Source organism: Symphodus melops (assembly GCF_947650265.1).
Source record: "Symphodus melops genome assembly, chromosome: 3".
In the NCBI taxonomy this organism is placed as follows: Eukaryota; Metazoa; Chordata; class Actinopteri; order Labriformes; family Labridae; genus Symphodus; species Symphodus melops.
The window spans coordinates 13,324,685-13,347,929 of NC_136693.1; the positions used below are offsets into that span (position 1 = coordinate 13,324,685).

A 23,245-nucleotide genomic window follows, 5' to 3' on the forward strand; every position below is an offset into this window, starting at 1 on the left:
AGAAACACATCCACCCCACCCACCTCCATCTGCCGGTACTCTCACTTTTTAACCGCTTCACTCACCGACGGACCGAGGTTTCGTGTTGGCTACTTCTAACTTACTTTTACGCTCACAAATATGGAATACAGAGTTAAAACACTGCGCCATGAATCAAAAGAGTTCAGAAATAAAGTTCGTATTTATTATCTGAGGCTAATGTACTATTTTTGACACTAAGCTGTACATTTAAAGTGGGAACATATAAAATTATCCCTCGCTATAGTTGCAACAACAAATACAAGCAGAAATGTGTCAAAGCTGCAGAAGCAATTTTAAACCTTTGATTGTTTATGATGGCCATCGATGTTTTCGTGGTCTCCATGCAATTAGAAATGGTCAAATTTCCTTTTTTTTTTTTTTTAGAACTTTTAGGGATTTTTACCACATTGGCAGGAAACTTGAGGGAACATAAGTGAGTCCAGTACAACTTCTCCACAGATAGCCAACACATAAAAGCCTATGAACTGTTTTCTGGTTACATAAACTCACATTCTTGCCCCATCATACACCATTTCCTCTGAGATAAAGGTGTCAAACTTGCTCCCTGAGCTCACTATCACCCTGCAGTCTTTATTTATGCCTAACATAACCACCCACCCCCACGGTGTAAAATGTTATGTAAATGCAAAGTAAAGGGGATTGCTGCTACTTGCTGGGGTGTTGTTAAGAGAGATTTGTCCTGCAGGTGATAATTCCTTCTAGCGCCTCCTTCAAAATCCCAATAAACATCCTCCAATCAGCAATGAGGTGCTGTCTCCTAAAACTAAAGGAATTAAGTAAATCCACGCAGGTATTAACACCTCCACAAAACTGCTGTTCTCCTTACACATGCATGAGGTTACAGATTAAAGGAAGTTTATTTGACATTAGGATTTAAAATTGGCCAGAAATGTAAAGAAGTAGGCCTGTGAGAAAGAACAACATTCATATAGGGCGATAAAGTAGTTTTGGGCCTATTGCAAACTGTGGTTTATGCGTTCATAATGAAGTTCTTTGGATGTAGGATATATAATCTAAACACTCCTGACAGGACAAAGGAGTGTGGAGACAGATGCAGCAGGCCCATCATTTGCAAACCCCCGGAGGATGCTGTTTCTCCATCAGCACATCGCCTTTTCTTCACAGCGTGGGGACACTCACAGTGTCTGTATCACATCAAAGAAGACGGGTCTAACGCTGACATTGATGAATGCAGTGAAAACATCCTCGCGCTCAACTTGTCGCCTCACCTTTTCACAGTGCGCGGTGAACGGAAGATAAGACAAAACCGAGCGGTGTGACAAAGCTCAGCCGGTGGCTCAAATGTATTCATGGAGCGACCCCTGTCGGAGGAGAGGAGACACAGGGTCACATCATTTATTTATCCTTAAACACTACTTTGCAAAAGCGCTTTAAGCTATTGGGTGATTGAAACCGAAGAAGAAGAAGAAAAGGATGATGAGAAGGAAAGGTGTGTGTGTGTGTGTGTGTGTGTGTGTGTGTGTGTGTGTGTGTGTGTGTGTGTGTGTGTGTGTGTGTGTGTGTGTGTGTGTGTGTGTGAGAGAGAGAGAGATAGAGAGAGAGAGAGAGAGAGAGAGAGAGGAGAAGCAGAAGAAGAAGAGAGAGAGAACATTGCTGAGAGATATGGAGCCATTAAACTGTCTGCGCCAAAAAGTTGAATAAAAAACTTTTGTGATAAAGGAAAAGTGCCAAAGAAGCTCTGGGAAGTTAGTTTAATTAATCAATTTTACAAACAACCCAATGATTTAGGTCATTATATGAGAAAGTCGTCGTTTATTTTGAGAGATTTGTAATTATATTAATTTTGTTCTCAAAGCAATAAAAACTTATTTTTAATTTGTTTTAAACACTTAAAAAATACGCATAATTATTGTATTTATATGTTACCGTTTATGTAGGCCTTTAAGTCCCTTAATTTGTGTGATGTAACATAAACATGAGAAAGCTGTGAAAACTCACACTCGCTCTCGTTCAAAGACATCAAGCTGACTTTTAGAATATTTAAATTGGTTAATTATTTTTCGTTTCCTCTGGCATTCAGTCATATATGTATCTTTATAAAGGTAAAAAGCACACGAGACCTCAAATTGTTTTTGTCTTCATATGGTCGAACTATGTTTATAACCGGAATACTGTTCTCCCAAGATTATTACATGCTTATATAAGGAAACGCAATATATTTTCAAAATACACTTTGTGTGCATGACACAAACATACATAATTCAGTAAATCAATCAATCATATAAAATACTATCCAAAAATGTAGGCTACATTAAAACTATAATCTGGATTGTTATTCTTTTTCTTGAAAACAACTTTTAAATTGTATTATTTTGTAAAGATCCCAAGAGAAGAAGCATACTAAAAAATCTAGACCTTGACCAGCTGAAAACATTAAAAACTTACTAATTTAAGGCAAGTCAAACATCTTTTCTCTGAACGACTACATATTTTGGTTTCAACTTCAATATGAACAACATATTGTGATGACACAAGTCGTGTTGGTTTCATCTCGACTATATTTGACATAATTACTGGTGATTATTTATTTCGCTTTTTAATGACGTCAGTAAGTCTGTGAGTCCCATAGCTGAGAGTTTAGTGACCACTAAAATATTATTTTAGATATAATTATCTGTTGTTGTTGTTTTTATTGCCATGTAAGTCAGTCTTTTGTGATATTCTAATGTATTACCGGCGGATTTAAAATAGAAAAATATCGTAGTCTCGTCTAAATGTATTTCTTTATCAGATGACTCTTGTAAACGCAGACTATGGACACATACTTCTAATTTGAGACGCCGAGGAGTGTTGATGCTTCAACGTGCAGCCTGTATCAGTAATAAAGAGTAGACCCCTTGTGGTGATTAAGGGAAATAAACGCTGAAAGCTTAACATGCTGTCGGCCTGCACGATCCAAGTGCACTGAGTGGGAGGCGGCAACCTAAACCGACAGTCACACACACACACACATACACACGTACACACACTCTCTTAGTTGTTAGCTGTTTGTTCAGCCCGTAGGAAGACATCAAGGAGCCGCAAAGAAAAAAAAAAACATGGAAAATGAAAAGAAGCTGAAGGAGAGATTTGGCCTGAGGCGGGACATCTTAAAGGAGTTCCTGGCGGAATTTCTGGGAATATTCGTTCTGATAGTGAGTACCTCCCTCTGCACCTGTCACACAGCTTAAACAGCCGCTTTAAAGCTTTGAACCAGCATGCTAATAAGGTGTCAAACTGGGTCTCTGGGGACTCAGTCTGACTGCTGTCTCTCTCATGTCTCTATTAGCAGATAGTATATTCTGGGAATAACAGATTCTGCCTTTGATGTGCTCTGCTGTAATTTGCTCCTGACAATCACAACAAGATGTGGCTGATGTGGGAATGCTGTCCTCCTATACACAACATCCCCAGAAGCACATTGTAACAGAATTTGAATCACTATCCCCATAATAATGTATTGTGATAATGGTTCATATTTGCTGTAGTTTTTCTAAATCATGATGTTGTGGAGAAAATAAAATGTCAATTAATTAGAGAACATTAACACTTCACATGAGAGAGAAGTATCTGTGTATTATTATTGGTAACATGTTTCTGTTTTTTAAGTTGCATGTGTTTATTGCCTGAGCTGAGCTCCACCTGTCCCAATCTTTGAGTGCACTTAAATGCAACTTCCACAGCAGCCCTCTTTGTTTTTGGATGACTGCTCTTCTCCAACACTTTTTTGGTCTGAATTATGTCTGCCTTTTAACTAGTAAGTGGGGTATTCATTATTTTCCAAGCCCTGAGCCGGACAAATTGTCTGTGGCAGTCGCAGGCTGTTGGTGGACAAGAGGGCTAGTGTTAATGGCGGCTATAATTGGAATAATTAAAAACAATGAGTCTTTCTACCTTCGCCCTTTGTTTTTTTTGTTCATGTCTGTGTCCCAGCTCTTTGGATGTGGTTCAGTGGCCCAGACGGTGCTGAGTAAAGGGGGTCTTGGGGAACCTTTGACTATCCACATAGGTTTCACTCTGGGAGTCATGATGGCCGTCTACATGGCAGGGGGAGTGTCAGGTAAAAAGAAGCAAATTATTTTTCTCAATTCCTGCACATATCACATATATTACATCGCTTAATCATCCACTTTCTCAATCATTGCAACTAAAGATTATTTTCATTAGTTATACTGCAGGTAGATTTTCCTCATAACTACTTGGTCACTAACATGTCAGGACAGGGTTTAATATCAGTTTCCTGAAGCCCACAATAATGACCCACCAACAACCAAAACCACAAAAAAAAAATCAATTAAAGCTTAAAAAATAAGCATTTGCACACATAAAAAACTATATTCCATCAATGATCAATCAGTTGTTGTCTGCTCCAGCTGAACACTTAAAATTATTTTGATATTTAAGACTGCAAAGACTTAAAAACACAGTCATAAAACAAAGTTCACTGCTCTGTTTGTCTCTAATGGAGATGTGCTCTTTGGTCATGGATCTCTAAAACAACAAGCCTCTCATCCAGGTTTCTCTCTGTCACTTTTATCTCAATGTTTGAAGTATTAATTTAAACAACTTGATTAACAGACCTGATACGATAATATTATTGTTTTAGAAGTAGAAGTATAGTCCATTCAGGAGGGACGGCTTCCTGATGGAAGGATGACAAAAAGAGCCTGTCTGAGTTGGCAGCAGTAATAGCTACAATGTTTCTAATGGGCTTGTTTAGAAGAAATTACAGACAGAAGACAGTTAACTTAACATGGTATACAGCATAAAAAGCTCAAAGTTGCTATAGCTAAATAGCTTTAACTAACAATATAAATGAGATTTGCAAGCTGTAGAGTCGCTCGTAGGAAGATTCTGGTGCAACAAGCTAACCGGCTGCTTGATCCAGCCACATATTTCTTCATTGGATTGTTAACAATATTCTCACATAAATCTATGAAGAATGAAAGCAATATATAGTTTCCCCCTAATTTGAACTGTTCCTTGAAGGTGTAAAAGTCCATGACATACAGTTTGAGCAGATAGCTGTTCAACATGAGTCTGGTTCTTCCTAAGCTTTCTGCCTGTTGATAGTAAGTTTTTGCTTGCCACTGTAACATTACTGGATGTTGCTTGGTGCTGTGCTCATTGTGGATTTATGTTGGGTCTTTGTAAATAGTACGTTTAGACCTGCTCTTTAAAGTGTCTTGAGATAATATTTGTTAAGAATTTGCACTAAGCAGATGAAGATTGATTGATTGATATTCTAGACTTTCTATTCTCAAGGTGGCACAAGTGTTATATGTGTTAGTCCACCAGTGATTTGGAAAAATAATATATTTTGTGAACTTAAAGACAGTTCAAATTATTCAGTGTGTGCACTGAATATATGTAAGAGTAAAAAAGAATAGAAAGGATTGTTATCTTCCTCTCTTGTTTACTGTTGATGGCTCTGAATCATGCTAAATGGGTTAGCCTGCTCCTGCTACATGTTTAATGATGAGAGTTGTAAAGCTTCAGAGGAATAGCAGAAAAGCCTGAGGACAGTGAGGTTAATATATGGAGAGCTTTTGCTGCATGACTGGGCAATTCAGCCGCAGGGTCCACAGCTCAGTGGGAAGCTTCTGTCCGACGACATCTCTGAAGATGATCATAGGTATTGGACTAATGAGCTTTACTGGGGCAGGGGTCTCTGGAGAGGAAGGGGGTCAGGTGTGACAAGCCTGGCTTCCTAGGCTTCCCTGGCAGGGAGGCCCCATAGGAGAAGAAAACACAATTGTTTTCACTTTGTAGTCCCAGATTTTAGATGACAGTGTACCGTAAGTGTGACACATCATGGTCACTCTAATGACCTGCAGTCTACGTGTGCCTTAAGCAGATTCAGGCAGATTATGTCAGATGCAATTCAGACAGGCAGGTCTAGCTGGTTGTCGTGGTCAGTGTTTGTGAACAGGATGGGGAGATTAACAATGGGCGCATGGCTGATACCCCCAATGGTGTTACCACAGCGAGGTCAAAGCCAAGATCCCAGAGTGTTAAATAAATGACCCCACACTGCCATCACGTCCCACTAACATTTGGCTGGAATGTGTTCAAACAAGCCCCTTAAGGACAATGTGAAATATGGGAAAACAGACTCTGGAGGCAAAAACAGACCCTCTCGCCTGCTCTTTGTTTGAAAATATCCTGAAAGTCTTTCATGAAGAAGCATCAGAGGGTTTGAACATTAGCACCAAATGATCAGACAGCCTGTCACCGACTTTTTTAATCCACTTAACTCAGTTCACCTGATCTGGTAAGACAAGGCACAAGATACGCACCAAACTGTCAGCAGCCAAGTAATGAGTAATGGGTAATGTAGGTGCAAAGTTTTTGTTATTTTCATCTTCACTAACAGAGTGTTAGTATGCTGTATGTCTGATCTTCAACAAAAAGTAACAAACATTCACAAGTTTTAGGTCACTGCTTTATGAGAAGTTGATGTCATTTTTTATCAACCAAAGAATTAAGTATGGACATAAATAAGTATTATTTAAAAAATGCTAACCCAGTCATTTTCATTTTGTATTAAGTCCTGAAAATCAAATCTTTTCGGTCACATCAATTTGTTTATTTTTACAGGCCATTTCAAAATAATGCGATGGTTGCTTTATTTTGTCCAGGAGCTCATGTGAACCCTGCAGTCTCTCTGGCTATGGTGATCCTGGGGAAGTTGCCTCTGAAGAAGTTCCCTGTGTACGTGGTGGCACAGTTCCTGGGGGCTTTTGCTGGATCTTGTGCCGTCTACGGGTTGTATTATGGTGGGTTTAAATGCCATCATGTTGATCAAATGCCATTGGTTGTTCTGCATTATGAGATGCACCCATGATAATAAAAACAGGGTTTTTAAAAAAAATCCAGAAAATATATATTTCTTCAATCAGATACGGTTTTAAGTGTTATTACTTCAACAAATAATGAGATAATAAAGACAAACATTTTACAAGCTTGTAAGTAATACTTGCATTTGCGTTGACTTATTTTGGCTGTATTTACTTTTTCCACAGATGCTTTGATGGATTTTACCAATGGACAATTCCTCGTTACTGGTGCAAATGCTACAGCCAACATATTTGCATCTTATCCTGCAAAACACCTCTCAGTCCTAAACGGGTTTGTTGATCAGGTGAGACAAAGGTTATGACAGGTTATGATCGCTAACAGAAACAAAAATATAATCAGGAGCAAAGGTGGTATTGGTATTGAATCTTTAATCTCTTACTAGCTTTGTTTTTTCGACCCTTTCTTTATGGAATGGAATTATTGATGTGAGTGAGCTAGCAAACCTTCTCAAGCGAGATACAGTGTGTATGGAAGCTACTAGAGCATACAGAGATATAAGCGAGCATGCATTTAGTGCAGTCATGGGCATAAATGGAAAATATAAATGGACATGCGAGTTGTTGGAGTATGAAAAATAAAATTGCAAAGCTTAAAATAACTTCCATCTGTTCAGAACGGGGCCAGATGCAAGTGTTAGTTTATGTATCTTTGAAGCCCTTTGGGGCATTAGGTTTCATTCGTCTTTTATTGGCTATTCATATCTTTCAAAAACTCATGGTTAACGCAAATGAATCTGATGTCAACAAAGCACTGACAACATCATTAATTAACATTTAATGGATATGAAGAGTTATAAACATGTCAATTGATCAGGAATCTTTTGTTTTCTCACTCTGCATGATGTTTCATTAACAGCCATATGGGTCTTTAATGTTCAGCTGCCCTCTAAGATTCAAACGGGGGGAAAGGGGAAGCCTCATAATAAGCTTAGACAAAATAACATAGGGCAGAGTTCACCACAGCGGATAAGGTAATTCTAAACATCCACTCAAAGACAGCAACAACAAACAAACAAACAAACAAAGTTGTATGACTGGATAGTGGCTGAGGTTATGCTAATTACCTGATGCTTTTTTTGTAAAGGTAATTGCAACTGGCGCTTTGATCCTGTGCATCCTGGCAATCACTGACAAGAAGAACATTGGGGCTCCAAAAGGTGTGGAGCCACTTTGCATTGGCCTGATCATCATGGCCATCGGAGTGTCCATGGGTCTGAACTGCGGGTATCCCATCAACCCAGCACGGGACCTCGGCCCAAGGTTCTTCACCGCAGTAGCTGGGTGGGGCATGGAAGTTTTCAGGTAAGAAAAAAATAAAATAACTTAGTCAGTACTAATACTAAATACTAATTAATTAGTATTACATGTAGAAAAAAATACAATATTTGAAAAATGCCTATTTAAAAAAACGTGTTTGACAGTGTCTTATGTTACATGGCCATGTTGGAACTGCTATATTTGACTTTAACCAAGTGGCTGCTTTATCTTGTCACACATGAAGAGCTGCATTTGAAGACACATCTCTGCTCTCTTGACAATCTGAATCAATATTGCAAAGGCCATGCATGTGTTTCCTGCATTTTTAAAAAGGGCTGTAGGATCGCATTTAAAGAAAGCAGGGAGTTTTCATGCACCAAACATATCAAATATTCATCACTTCATTATTGAAATGTCATAATTGTAAGTTCCAGTCCCTATTCTTCCTTGTTATCACAGCAACTCCTGTTGTTTTTATTATTATTATTATTATGATGATATGTTATTTGATACTATTAATATGTAAAGTATATCAGATTTGAAACTTCTTATAGATGTTGAAAAATATGTGTTTGCCTCTTGGGGGCAGCAGATACAGCTTTCATGTGTCACTTTTGTAAAATGTGTTAAATTAAAGCTGTTAAAAATGATTTGGCAAAACAGTCAATTGAATTCAATGATAAATTATTAATCATTTGAAATTGTTTCTGACCATGTGGTGATGTTAAAAACATGGCTCTGATTTGATATTTACAAACTTCACCTCTAAGTGCTCCACTACAGTGCTGACTGTGTCTGTCTCAGGTTCTTTTGGTAGAGTTTTAAGTTGGGGGGGGGGTTTCCCACTGAGAACAGATGCTTGATACTAATTAAAATGACCTCATCGGACAAACAAAACAGAAGAGTTTTTAACAAAACAGCTGAACAATGAGCTGGAAAATCTCTATAATGGTCTATTTCATGTTTTTGTTCCTTTTACAACTCAAACCTTTAGTTTCTGGGAAAAAAAAATTATACTGAAACTTTAAACACTTTACCTACTGAATGAGCAAAATTCATTTCAGTACTCCTTTAATTATTCAGTTATTTACAAAATCTTAACGAGTTAACACAATCAGATTTGATTAAAAAAACGAATAATTGATTACTGTACTTCAAACACTCCAAATTGCAACTGAATGTACTAATCAGAATCGGTTACATCACACTGCAGAGGGCCACCACAGAGTCAAAGAGTTTTACATTTGATATGCTGTCTGCACGTTGCAAACAGGAGATGGGCAAGGTGCACCCCTGCCTCCCTTTCACTTTGGACTTTGTCAAGAAGGCAAACAAAGCTGCCACATGTATTATAAACTAAACGTGTATGTAAACCATATGGTTCACAACAGCAGACTATGTTGACTGTACTTACAGGATAAAGGACAGCACATTTCAAGTATCTGCAAACACATAGAGTCTGATTAAACAACCTTCCCCAGGCCTTATAAAGGGTTTCTTCTCTTCTTTTTAATGAACTTCTCCATTCAAAAATACAGTGTCATCCTTCTTGACAACACGATTTTCTCTGTAACTCCAAAATCAGGCTTTCGCAGTTGAACAACCCCAGAAATGATAGTCACTCATAGACACATCTTTCCTTTCTTCTGAAATCTACTTCCCCCCCAATAGGTTAGGATGATTTACTCCATATATTCTTTTTACATTGACAATCAAACCTTTTGAGCGTAATTCGTTTGACCTGTGACAGATATATGCTGTTTGTATCTTCACCTTCAATGCCCTGTTCATCACTGGCCCCGTATTCTTTTCATCCTCTGAATTCAAAAGTGTCTGTTCATGCTGCTGAAATGCATTAATGGAGAATATGAGATTTTTTAAACAAGACAGTATACTGCTTGGATAATACCACTGCCTTACAAATGCAGTAAAATGCCTGAGTTAAAAATTGTTTAATACAACTATTATTTATTGATCTATCTCAAAATATGACTAAATTAAGTGGTTGCCTCCATTGCACGGTTATAAACAAGTCCAGATGGCTCACTGGACTTATACATATAAGCATACACACACATACTGTATATTGTTTTAATGCACATATAAGCCTTTGGTCCTATCAGGTTCATAACATATAAAAACTACATGCATACATAATCTGATATAATCTTTTACATTTCTGAGTCAAATACAGCAGCTAAGAGTGTGGTGTGATGTATATTAAAGTCAACTCAAGGCAGGCACAGGATTTCTCTACATGCTTTTTCAGTACGGACTCGAACTTGGCTCCATTAAATGTCCACATGGATTCAATTTGACCAACTAAGTGTCTCTCATCCTGGCCCCATCATTTTAGCTGTGGAAAAAGATTAAAGTCTATAATCCAGCCATATCCCTCCTTTAGTCTTCTTCCTGTACCCACTAGAGAGAAAGATGACCTGCTCAGATGCTTGTTTACTTTCAGGCGTGTGCTTCAGCTCTGTTAACTGGAGCCCTTTCACCTGCAGTAAAAAATCCTTACAGGTGAATTGACCTGCAGGACTCTAATCTCTGTCTGGCTCTGCCTGGGGTTAGAATGAGGACACCTGCACTATGTCTAGCAAACAGAGCTCCTCAAGACGTTGTAGTAATCTGGGATAAGTGCATGTAACTTGCCTCAGGTGGGATGATATAACGGTATACATGCATATTGGAGTATCCTAGATGTAGTATCCTTTATTTCATTTCAAAGAACACTACAAAAAATGTATATCGTACTTCTATAAAATTGGGGGACTAAGACAGACCAAGTGAAGGACCAGGGGCATCTCATTATATTATATCATATTGTATGGTTCTGTCAAGTATCAGATTGTAACAGTATGTAAAATTGTATTACATTGCATCATATCACCTTCTATTGTATTATATTGCAACATATATTGTTTATAAATGTATTTAAAGCATCATAACATACAGTATGGTATATTCACTGGAGAGTCGGTCTTAGACAAGAACCTACTTTGAGTGGCACAAGGTCAGACATTACTGTCTCCTCATCAATTTCAGAATACAGTTCAAGATTCTTGTTGTTGCTTTTTAAAGCCCTGCATGTCAAAGCCAGGAACCACAGGGACTCAAAAATGCAGACTCAAACGACAGTTTCCAAAAAGGGTAGTTTAATACGGTCCAGGTCGGTACACAGAAGTCAGTCCTCACAAGCAAACAAATACGAAAAGGGGCAGGCAGAGAATCAAAAACGAGAGGCAGGCAGAGGGTCAAAAATACCATATAATCTAATCAGGAATAATAATTGCTGGAACTAGGGTCACGAGAACACACTACGAACTGGCAACATGAGGAATGAAACACAGGGATATATGGACAGACAATCAGGGAATGACGAGACACAGGTGAGGGTAATTAGGGCGGAGTTGACACACAAGGCAGGAACATGAGGAGCAGGATCTGGAAGACAGAGACATGGGTAAGTACAAAATAAAACAGGAACAGACAAAGAATGAAATAGAAAATAAACAAACATAACTTAAGTGACTACACGGATGTGTCACTGCATAGACAGGCACAGGCAGAAGTTGCATGGCCTTCAGCAGACTGAAGACCAAGGGAGACTGTGATTTTCAGGTTGTAGCGCCAACAATTCAGGTCTCTGGGTCTAAGATTTGTGGGCACTGTTGAATCTTTTAAAAAGCAACTTAAGACCTATATCTTTCATATTGTATGGTTTTCTTCTTGTTTTCATTTGCATTCGTACAAGATGTTGTGTAAATATTTCGGAATACATACACATGTAGTCTGTCATAATAACACATTTCTGGGTCCTCTTCCCTGCAGTGCTGGAGGTTGCTGGTGGTGGATCCCTGTGGCAGGACCAATGGTGGGCGGAGCAGTCGGAGCAGGGATCTACTTTCTCTTCATAGAGTTACACCACACTGAGCCTGACAAACAAGAGGAAAACAATGTCCAGGACAAGTATGAAATGATAACTGTGAGTTAAATTTCAGATTCAAGGTAGCGGAATAAAATAAAATAAAAACTTTGAGATTCACCCCAAAAGGCAAAAATGTCCGTCCAGACGAAGCATTTTTTTTATACATTTCTACAATAATTCTGAAAAATGTTCAGGTCAGGGTTTAAAAGAAAGCATGCATCTGTTTACAAATATGCATGAATGTTTTATGAAGCCTTTAATGTTTCTTTTAGGAGAATATCTTGAATGTTTTTAATTTTCCAGTTGTATCTAGTTCAATCTTTGTATGGAGAGTCTCTTTATTACCGCTGTGCAGTATTATTTACAGTTTCATATTTTCTAATCAGGATCATCTGCTCTCAGTAGAAATATTTGCCAAGTGTGTCTACAGTAAGTTCATATTTAATGCTGTCTTAAACGGAAGCGCGTAGCACTTCGAGACCACAGCAGTTCAATGTGAAAGTGTGGTCATTACTGTTGGTTTTGTTGCCGTTGTGTTACAGTATGGACGTCTATGTTGAGAGACTTTTTCCTTTATTCCAATCATTCTTTGTGTGTGTAAAAGTAGTTGTGTTTCATTACTTCATGATATTTTGTATTGTATTTTGTTTTAGCTTTTAGTACACGTTTATTTAGAACATCCAGCCTTAACATGATTAGTGTTACTGACTTGTTCACGTATCTCCATGTTTGTTGACACACAAACTTGTGCTTGATAGATTGAATTGATAGTCCTTGATAGATTGAATTATTCTGTATGCTTTGATTTTTGTAAAAACACGTTGCACAATACACAAGAAATAATGACAATCACTTGAAGTCTTTTTTCATATATTGATGAGATTATGTGTAAACAGGAAGGTTTGGAAAGTCTGAAGCACAACGTCAACTACTGAATTTGTTGTCATTTCCCAGAATTCAAAAGGAGTTGGTACATATTCTGATACATGTTTTGCCCTGCTCTACACTTTGATGCTTTTGCTTGTGTTGTGATCCACTTTCTTGATTTGTTGTCGGTTTTTGTTGCTGTGGACTATTTTCAGTTGTTTTTGTTGTTTTTTTCTAATGTAGATTTCTAATGTTATTTTTGTCAGTATTATTTGTCTGTGAAACAGCTATTCTTCTTTTACACTCCTCGTTGTATCCTAATATAAAGTAAATGATACACTTTGTCTCTTCACATTAGTTCTGTAGATTTGATATCAAGGATCAGTTGTGTAAGCAGAGTATTTTGTGATATACAAACAACTATATGCAACCATGATGCTAACGTCTGTTGTTTTCAGAGATGAATTGAAAAATAAATAACATTGCAACAAACATTCAGCATTTTGTTCCCCTTTTAAAAACATGTTTTTATTCCTTTTCAAAGATGAAATTTTGACATGTTACGTTGGAAAAGCACATAAGCTACTGAGGTTTCCATGTCCTGTTCTTATTTATTCAACCTCATTGTCACGCTGTAGCAGAGCCATCTTAAATTATTAGTTAATAGTAACACCTCTTATTTTCCAACCATAAAAACTCTTTCTCAAAATATATATGAAACACACTGATTCAAGCATTTGATATGAAAACAAATTATTCTAAATTACAGTTACTTATGGAAATGTGTTTAAAAAAGTTGAATCTTACAAAAAAGAAATGGAAAAAAAAAACAGCTAGTATTTTCAGAAATTGCATGTCTATGCAATTTAAAGGGTCCATAAAAAACTGGCCATTAAGTCCTCATTACCAAAAAGTCTAAACAATCTTCACAAGCATATTCAAGAGCAGACAGACGCACACATACTGTATAATCAATAGTCCACATAAGTAGGATTTACAGGAGAGATTTCAGTTTCAGATTTCAGTTTCAAAGAAGAAAAATGGAAAAGCTTATATAAGCTCATGCAGAATGGATGAAGAGTGTGTTTTTTTGCTTCAATGGTTTCAGAGCTCTTCCTCTGAGTGCATCCTCCCTGTGACATGGATGATAATAGGTTTATGTAATAATGGGTCACACTGTTTCTGTGCATGAGCCTTTTGCTTACATGAAAGTGTTCCCTTCACTTCTTTCACCTGTGTATTTGTGTATCCTCTTGGCAACCTCTATTCATGAGTCTCCCCAGTTGATTTATTAAGTCCTGATAAGTTTACATTTGTTCATAAAGGCATTGGATGCTGAAACTGCATGCCCAGACACAGAGGCAAATACATATATCGCACACAAAAGCACACACACAATATTTGGAAACACATAGGTTCTCCATGTTTGCTCTTCTGTGAATCAGACAAACTGGCATTAACCCCTTTGCTGCTGGACTGAAAAGAGGCATAGAGCTCACGTTTAGCAGATGTTATCACGTTCTGTTCCAGGAATATATGACACAAAGAGGATGCTGTATGTGTGCCCATACCCTGGTGACTTCAGAATTCTCTCTTTAGACTTGATATGTTTCTTTAAGAACATATTTAGTGAATACAACTTCCAATTCAAAAATAAGTGAATGCATCAACACTACTTCAGAATGTGCTGCAGTCACTGGATAATTCATTTGATCTTTATTTTATTATTATAACGGCACAAAAGTACCGAGTTGAATGAAGCATCCTGATAAGATTAAACATCAATCTTAAATCCTATTTTACACTTTAATGTATTTGGATAATTAATCATTTGTTATATTTTTTTCATCTGTACCTACAGCAACCCCAAATGTTTCTAGAAAGGTGATAACCCAGAGAAATTGGGATTCTACCCGAGGACCTTCACATCAGTCTCTGTCAGCAATAGATGTTCTTCAACGACAAAAAAAACAACAAATTCAGGGCTACTTCATGACCTCATCATAAAGTCATTTGTAATTTTTTTCATTTAGAGACTGATAAGGGCAGCAAAAATACTGTACATGCGACAAGCAGAAAAGAATATTGGGGTCAAATCAGGATTATATGGTTTGATTTTGCTTGAGTAAAAAAGGCTTAAATGTGCAGCATATACACTGAGCCACATGCAAGTGGAGCTATAGTCACATTTCACAAACATCTACTGATGTGGGCTTTCAAAAAACTTAACAACCCTAGGATTCACAGTTTGAGCCTTAGACTAAGAAAGTAAAGCATCAATTCATGAAATTAAAGAGAAGGGATTTTTAAAGGCATTTAGAGTCACGGAGAGTTTGAAAAGGAAACAACTGCCGATGTGGAGGGGGAGTATACAGACTTGGATCAGCATGTGAAGGTCTCCTAGCTGTTATGTCACCACTAACCTTGTTTGTGTACTGTGCTTTATCACACTATTTACCTCGGACAGAGTGACACTTTAAAAGGGCCCAGTGAAAAGTTCATAGTTCACAAAATCGAATGCATAGAAATTAAGGTTTGATAAGAATCTCCTGAAGCATCATGCTAAAATCTTACTCATCATTTAGTTCCTTATTTCGTTTGATTCAGTGTACGCTTAACTTTTGTCACACTGTTCAGTCATGTAGTGCTTCTTTGCTATTCTACAGTTCAGAGGATTCAGCTTTTTGGTACTTTTCCACTGACTACATTTTGGCTCGACTCTTAGTCCAGGTAAGAGTATCCGAGACATTTCTTGCAGTGACAGACGAGGAATGTCAAAAGTCTGGTTGATGTCAGAAAGCCTGGATGAAGTAATTTCTACCTCTCGGTCACTATTTGTATATTGAGTCATCTCGCCTCCTAGACCGTATCTCTGCTCTTTCACAATATGTTCGATCCCCACAGCCCAGCCAATCAGGACAGCACCAAATCCCTCTTATCCATAAACCCTGACTCCCAGTGTCCCTTCTCATAAGGACAGTACAGTAAAAGAATGTGTTTCCCACTCTGATTTTAAGCAACAGGACAACAACTAGGCTTTTATTAAAACCTGTTCCACAGCTGCAGACAATCAGGAACTCATCTTCAGACTCTACATTACCCGTATTTCTCTTCCACAAGTTTTAGTTTCTGCTCTCAGCAGAAGTTTTGGTTCTCAGGAATTACTCAAAGTGTCAGTGCCACACCATGTCTGCGCTTAAAATCCTGTGCTGTTTGCTGGTAACATCTCAACTGAATGTGGGGAAGAAAATCAAAGGAGTCAGAGCAGGTGAGTGAAATAACATGTCTGAAGGATCCCCTCCAAAAAGTGTGAGAAGTCATTTGTTGCTTGAGTTTATCGGTCAATCGGAAAAACACCTGCTACAAAGGTGAAGATATGAGACACTCTTAATATAATTGCATACATCTCAGTCAGACAACTCTTACTGTGAGTTAATTTATAAGAAACAATGAATTATGCAATCAATGTCATGCTCCTGTCGACAGTTTTAAAAAGAGGGCTGACATGCTGTAAACTTTACAATGGTCTGAAACTGAGTTTTTCCATCTTAAGACGTTTATTTGAAATTTGATTTTAAAGTGAGTAACTGGTAATGGTGAGACTGGTTTTTGCTTTTAGACATCAGCGCTCTTCATAAATGTCTGTTCTCCTGTAATATCTTGTTTTTAATATTCATTTGTCATGATATTTTTCAAGTTTTAAAAATGTTTTTGCAAGGGCGAGGCATGTTTATTTATAAAGCACATGACAGCAACATTATGGTTTTGAAATATAAAGTGTTGACATGAAGCAATAACTCACAAAGTAAATGTAATGATGAAATCTTTGGAAGAGGATTAATGCAGTTTGTAAATTTGTTTTTCGAGGTCTCTGGGCTGTGGTTTGAACATGTTTGGTGAGGAGGAGTTTATATAAGAAATTAAAAGCAAGCGTCTGGCAGAGATGGGATTTTTAATGAAGTGGTATATGTGAGAATCTGCTACAGAGGTTGTTCTGAGCTGGAAAAGAAACAGCATAATGCTTCAAACAGGGTGTTAGACAGCCCACAGTTCAAGGGTGTAAATCAGCCTCGAGAGAAGGGTGTCCTTCTCCCTTTTTATTCCAAGATTTGTATAAATACATACATTATATACACAACACATTTTCATGAGTTAGTTTTAATTATTAAACTCAAAGTAAACATACCCAGCTTTGCAGGATGTTCTGTTTCACACAGTAATCACAAAGAACAAACAGTAAACGCCTCTGCTGTTTGATTTCTGATGCACAGTGGCCGCAGAGCAGGGGGGAGCTCTAAGGATGAACGATCTGCATGTCAGTAGTTCAGCCTTCAGTCTGTTTTTAGAAGGTGAAGACACCTGCAAACTGGACCCTTTGCAGCTGCACACACTCACCTCCTGTGGCTTCAACAGCAGTAATCCCCTCATCATCATCACTCACGGGTGGTCGGTAAGGTCAACTTCTCTTCCACTTCACTGAGTTGAACCAGTGGATACAAAACATGGAACTGGGACCAGTGTGGGGGGGACTCCTGCAGGATCATTTCAGATGTTAATGTCACATATAATTCATATTCAAAACCCAGACACAACACTGAAATGATTCATAACACGAAAGAAACAAGCTGAGACGTCCTGAAATACAATAGAGAGCATCTTAAACTCTGAGATCCATGACATGGCACTTCAATATTTTTACTTTCTCTCACATAACCAAATCATTCTTGTAATTTCAAAACTAAGCAACACAAGTTTTAGACCATCATAACTAAGAGCTACACTATTCATTACAGCATGCAAACACATGCCAAAAGTAACACTTCTTTTTCCCCCCCCTCTTAGTTGGATGGAATGATGGAGAGCTGGGTTCACAGGCTAGCCACCACTCTAAAGACACATCTAGTAGACGTCAATGTGCTGATCACTGACTGGCTGACCCTGGCACACCAGCACTACCCAACTGCTGCACAGAGCACCCGCACAGTGGGAAAAGACATCGCTCACCTGCTGCACTCACTTCAGGTCAGGGGAAGTCTCTCAGCTGAAGGCCATTTTAAAATGAGCGTCATTTTAAAATTAAGTAGAAAGCTGAAAAGTTGGTCCTCTTTAAGTATTCCCCTGTCATAAATCCTAACAGGTAAACTTTCAGTACCCTGTTAGAAAGGTTCATTTGATTGGCTACAGCCTGGGCGCTCACATCTCTGGATTTGCTGGAAGCTATCTAGAAGGTTCACAGAAGATTGGAAGAATTACTGGTGATTTTTTAAAAATTATTATATAAAAAAACATTGCTTGAAAAAAAAAAAAAAACACTGACAAGTAAACTTGTTTGCTCTGTGCTTTGTAACAAACCTGCACATTGTGTGTTTAGGTCTGGATCCAGCGGGGCCTCTGTTTGAAGGTATGTCTCCCACAGATAGGCTGTCTCCAGACGATGCAGAGTTTGTGGACGCCATCCACACCTTCACCCACGAGCGCATGGGCCTCAGTGTGGGCATCAAGCAGGCTGTAGCCCATTATGATTTTTACCCCAACGGAGGAAACTTCCAACCGGGATGTGACCTGCAAGACATTTACGAGCACATAAGCACCTACGGCCTCCTAGGTGGGACAAAGCACACACCACAACATCATAGCACATAATAACAAACTGTTTATACACATACCCTAAAATGTGGTTGTCTGGGAAACATAACGTCTTAAGTGCCACAAGTGTCCTATAAAAGTTGTAATGTTAATCACACACCAAAATGCCAATGTGTTGAATATAAAAAAAGAACATCCTGGACCTTATTTATCAAACGTTTCATTGAGATCTGAAGGATGTCCAGATTAATGTTTCACTTGTCATCCACTGTTGCTCTTTCAGTGTCAAATATGACACATTATGGAACACGAGTGCAGCATTTAAAGACTTGGTTTCCTTGAGCAATGAAACCACTTCACATCTCTACAATTTTTCCTAAAAGTTAAATTTGAGAGTCAAGGGAATTTTGTATTAGTTCATCTTTATCCGTGCATTAACAGGTTTTTCACATTCAGCTTAAGGTTATCCCTGTCTGACACTGGCAGCCCTGAATCTGAGCAGGGTGCTCTCCTCCTCTGCTGCATCCATTTGTTTTTGCTTCCTAAAAACGTGAAAAAATAATATCCTTGGCACTAATTCCTTTATCTTGTTGACGATTTCTCGCTCCGCGTTGAAGCACATGCATTTAATTTCCTCCAGGCAAACACAACTGGCTCACAAGTGGATTAATGCGGCTTCTCAACCAATACCGCCGCATAGTATGACAGTGAAGGCCACATTAAAGCATCTGTCATCCTCAGGAGTTAATTAGCAACATGTGTTGTCTGTCCCTGTACGCTGAGCTGCCTTCAGGCTACAAGAGTCTGCCCAGAGGAAAAGGCTTTCAGGGCCGACTGGTATCTGACATAATGAGATGTTTAAAGGAGATGTGACAGGGGGATGGTCTGATAGATGTCAGGCTTAAGTGATCATGAAATCAATCCACAAATAATGATCTGACACTCTGATTAAGATGCTCAACAGACTCTCAATCCACAGGAAAATATGTGTGTGGAAATTAACCGTTGAAAACAGGAGGGGGGGAAAAAATCAATGTCTAACCAAATTTCTCATTCTTTTCTTGTTCACAGGGTTTGAGCAGACTGTGAAATGTGCTCATGAGCGCTCTGTCCATCTCTTTATTGACTCGCTGATGAATAAAGACAAGCAGAGCATGGCCTACAGGTGCAGTGACCAAAGTGCTTTTAACAAAGGTGTCTGTCTGGATTGTCGAAAGAATCGCTGCAACACACTGGGCTACAATATTAAGAAGGTTCGCAGCAGCACCAGTAAGAGGCTCTACCTAAAAACAGGCCCCCGGATGCCTTACAAACGTACGTGCTATTTCTCCCTTCATACTGACTAAACAGCCATTAGATAAAACTTTTATGTGTTAGGCACTTACTGTCTCTGTTTGTAAAACACCGTAGCTACACACATTTCTTAAGTAGTCAATTATTCTTAATAGAAATAGAATTATTTGATTTTCTACATTCCCTCTTGTTTACCAATCCCCAGAGAAGACCAGAAGTAACAACGATCTTTTCTTGCTAAATAATAATGTTCACGTAGACAAAGGCTTGCATTACTCTGCGACTGTGCACGACTGCGATTGAGCTCAATTGTTGCCCAACACAGGGAGGCGCCCCTGAGCTGTACCTTGCTCAAGGACACCTTGGTTGTACTAGAGAAAAGAACCGGCCCCTCTCTTCCAGACCAGTTTCTAGACTTCATCAAACGTTTTTTTATGAGAGAAATTCCTAACCTGTAAAGTAACTTTAAAAAGCTCCACGTGTCAGCAGAACATTATGTGGAAAGGCCATTTTTGATTCTTTGACCGACATATTTTTTAAATGTGTCTCTTATACTGTCACTGAGAAAAAGTGAGAAGAGTGGACTCAAACTAATGCATCGATTGCATGATTTTATTCGAAGTTATAACCTGAAATATGGTTCTCGAGAGTATTGCCGTTTTCTTCTACATGTAAGGAGGTTGATGAATCCAAAATGACTCACATCTGGCCTGTATACTCAACTCGACTTCACAGTACCATATATGTTTACTTTCATTATCCTACAGTGATTAATTGACAATGGTAAGACCTGTTTTCATCTCTTCTTCCTATGTCTCTGGTCCTGTCTTTATGCAGTCTATCATTACCAGTTCAGGATTCAGTTTGTGAACCAGATGGTGGAGATCAAGCCCCATCTCACCATCTCCCTCTCTGGAACAAAGGAAGAGAGTGGAGACCTCCCCATCCACGTGTGAGTACAGCATCATCTCCCCCAACAGGCCTGCATTACATCACATCCATGCTCAGAGCACTCCCTCTCCGATACATGCAATATGCAGCTGGGCTTTCCACTCTATAGAGACAAACGGCAAGTTAGGAGAGCAGCTGACACACAAAACAACTCAACTGCTGCATGATAGAAAACTATAAATGGCGTTGATGGAGTAAATAATTTACTCAAAGCACAGTTCACTCATAAATGTGTTATCCTTCATGATCTTTGTATCAAAGAGCTGCAGAATAGGAAGACTCAAGTAAATAATTTGACATTTCTTGAGCGGGTTCCCTTAATCTCTTTCAGCATTGAAACGATTTACGGAAACAAAACCTTCACCTTTTTGATCACTCTGGACAAAGACTTGGGTGACCTGATGATGTTGAAGTTGCATTGGGAGGGATCAGCTCTGTGGAAGAAAATGTGGAACAGGGTGCAGACCTTCATTCCCTGGGGTGGCGAGCAACAAAAACCAGTGATGACTGTGGGCCATATCAAAGTCAAAGCAGGAGAGTCGCAGAAGAGGTACAGTTCTATGTTTACAAGTTAAGTCCAGATTCAAAAGTTAAAGCATCTGTATTAAAGAAAGCCCCCTTGGAGATTTTTTTTACTTTATAATACATGTATATTTCATTAGTGGGTCATTAACATTGCAGTAACACAGTTAAGCCTACTAGTTGTAAATAGTAGTAAATCACTATGCATGGTGCAGCTAAAAGAGGAGTAAATAACTTAAGGCTCTAACGCACAGCAGAATATTATTAATATGCATAATTACATAATGTTTCACTGATTTAGAATACATGTTTATTTCATAATCCTTTGCACTTCTTGTACATGTAAATTTATTGTTTTTGTATATCTCATGTTTTATGTGTGTACACAAGGAGAACAGTTTACCTGAGTCAAATTCCTTGTATGTGTATACCAGTGTATACATACCTGGCATATTAAGGCGATTCTGATAACATCTCTCATGATTATGTTTATACTTACACAGCTTTGCAAGCGTTTAATGCCATCTAGTGGACAGTTCCCCTCACACAGTATCAGAATCATTTATCATCATGCACTGACTGCTCTCTGCCATGTATAACCATCTATACTTTTTTATGTTCACATCGGCAATATTGTTTCTTTTTTTTTTTTTCCCAGGACATCTTTTTGTGCCAAGACAAATGATGGACAACAAGTTGAGGTTTCACAGGATAAAATATTTGTGCGCTGTACGGGAGACACTTCAAAAAAACAGCGCAGAAGGAATCACAACTGATAGATTTGTCCGATCCATAATCTATTCAGACTGAGGATCTATAGACAACTGGACAATCTTCTGTACGTTAATCACAATCATCAATGGTCTGCAACACTTAAAGCTCCCGTGAGGGTTTTTTTTAACAGGTTATGATACAGACTGGAATTTATATTATTTGCGACCTACTAAAACATCAAGACCATCAGTGACAAGATTGATTCTTTCTATATTTCATGCCTCAAACCATTGCTGTGGTGTAGGTGTCATTTGAAGTGGTTAAATAGTGCTCTCAAAACATGTTTTTTTACATTTCCCAAGTCAAACATTCTAAATGAGTGGCGTGTTTAACTGTCAAAAGAAAGCAGAATGAGATTTCTTTCTTTGTTGAAAAATACTTATTTATGTACAGGACAAAATCAGCAAAGAGATAAGAGGTACCACTGAAACCAACTGAAAGTTCCTCGCAAGAGATTTAGGAAACACTGTAGAGCTTGAAAGAAGTTAAGTTCTAGGAAACAGAGACCCAAACTCAAACATGAACACCAGACACTATGTGATCAATTTATGAATAACTTGAATGCTGAATGTGATCCCTGTACCCTTACTAAACTGTAAGTTTGAAGATCAAGATCAGATTTACATTCTTTAGCTTTAGATTTACCTCTTTCAGCCGTATAAACAGCTGAGGGTTTGCCAGTTCAAACATCAACCACCAGACACACAAAATCAACGACCTCTCTGTGACGGGAATTCCAGAGTTTGTACATAATGTTTTTTTTCTGTGAATATCCTTTTGTAAAATTATTGATATTATAATTTATAAACTCACATTACTCTCCAATAAAAACAGTATGAAATACATGTTAATCAAACTTCAACCAGATTAATAAACCACCCCTCTGTTCTTTTCTACTCTGTTGTGTTTTTGTGCTTTCCTTGTTCTCTCATCATGTTTAACAAACTCATCGGACTCCCAGAATAGAAAAGCGGACACTGAAAGATCATTTGTAGACAGTACGTTATAGTAAACTGGTGTTCAAAAGATTGGAGGTCAGGAAGGCAGACAAACAGCAGGCAACTCCAATGCAGTTTTAATCAAAGAAAGTGAAAACTAAAGTTTCACACACTAAGATTCGCTCGATCCTGTGGAGAAATTACGATTATAAATCCTAATATTA

General features: G+C 38.3%; 2 protein-coding genes across 2 annotated transcripts; both read left to right on the top strand.

The window, feature by feature from the left end:
- The first annotated feature begins 1,813 nt into the window (after window positions 1–1,813).
- On the top strand, window positions 1,814–13,449 carry aqp9b (aquaporin 9b). The gene is made up of 6 exons (XM_079339786.1): window positions 1,814–3,197; window positions 3,976–4,102; window positions 6,684–6,821; window positions 7,068–7,186; window positions 7,987–8,204; window positions 11,994–13,449. The coding sequence occupies exons 1-6, from the start codon at window positions 3,102–3,104 to the stop codon at window positions 12,154–12,156; spliced, it is 861 nt and encodes a 286-aa protein (XP_079195912.1). The 5' UTR covers window positions 1,814–3,101; the 3' UTR covers window positions 12,157–13,449.
- Window positions 13,450–15,963: 2,514 nt separating this feature from the next.
- lipca (lipase, hepatic a) lies at window positions 15,964–22,979 on the top strand. The gene is made up of 9 exons (XM_079340151.1): window positions 15,964–16,225; window positions 17,229–17,407; window positions 17,800–17,979; window positions 18,095–18,212; window positions 18,329–18,562; window positions 19,615–19,857; window positions 20,674–20,788; window positions 21,119–21,337; window positions 21,968–22,979. Exons 1-9 carry the CDS (start codon window positions 16,144–16,146, stop codon window positions 22,083–22,085), a joined length of 1,488 nt encoding a protein of 495 aa, XP_079196277.1. The 5' UTR covers window positions 15,964–16,143; the 3' UTR covers window positions 22,086–22,979.
- Window positions 22,980–23,245: the final 266 nt, after the last annotated feature.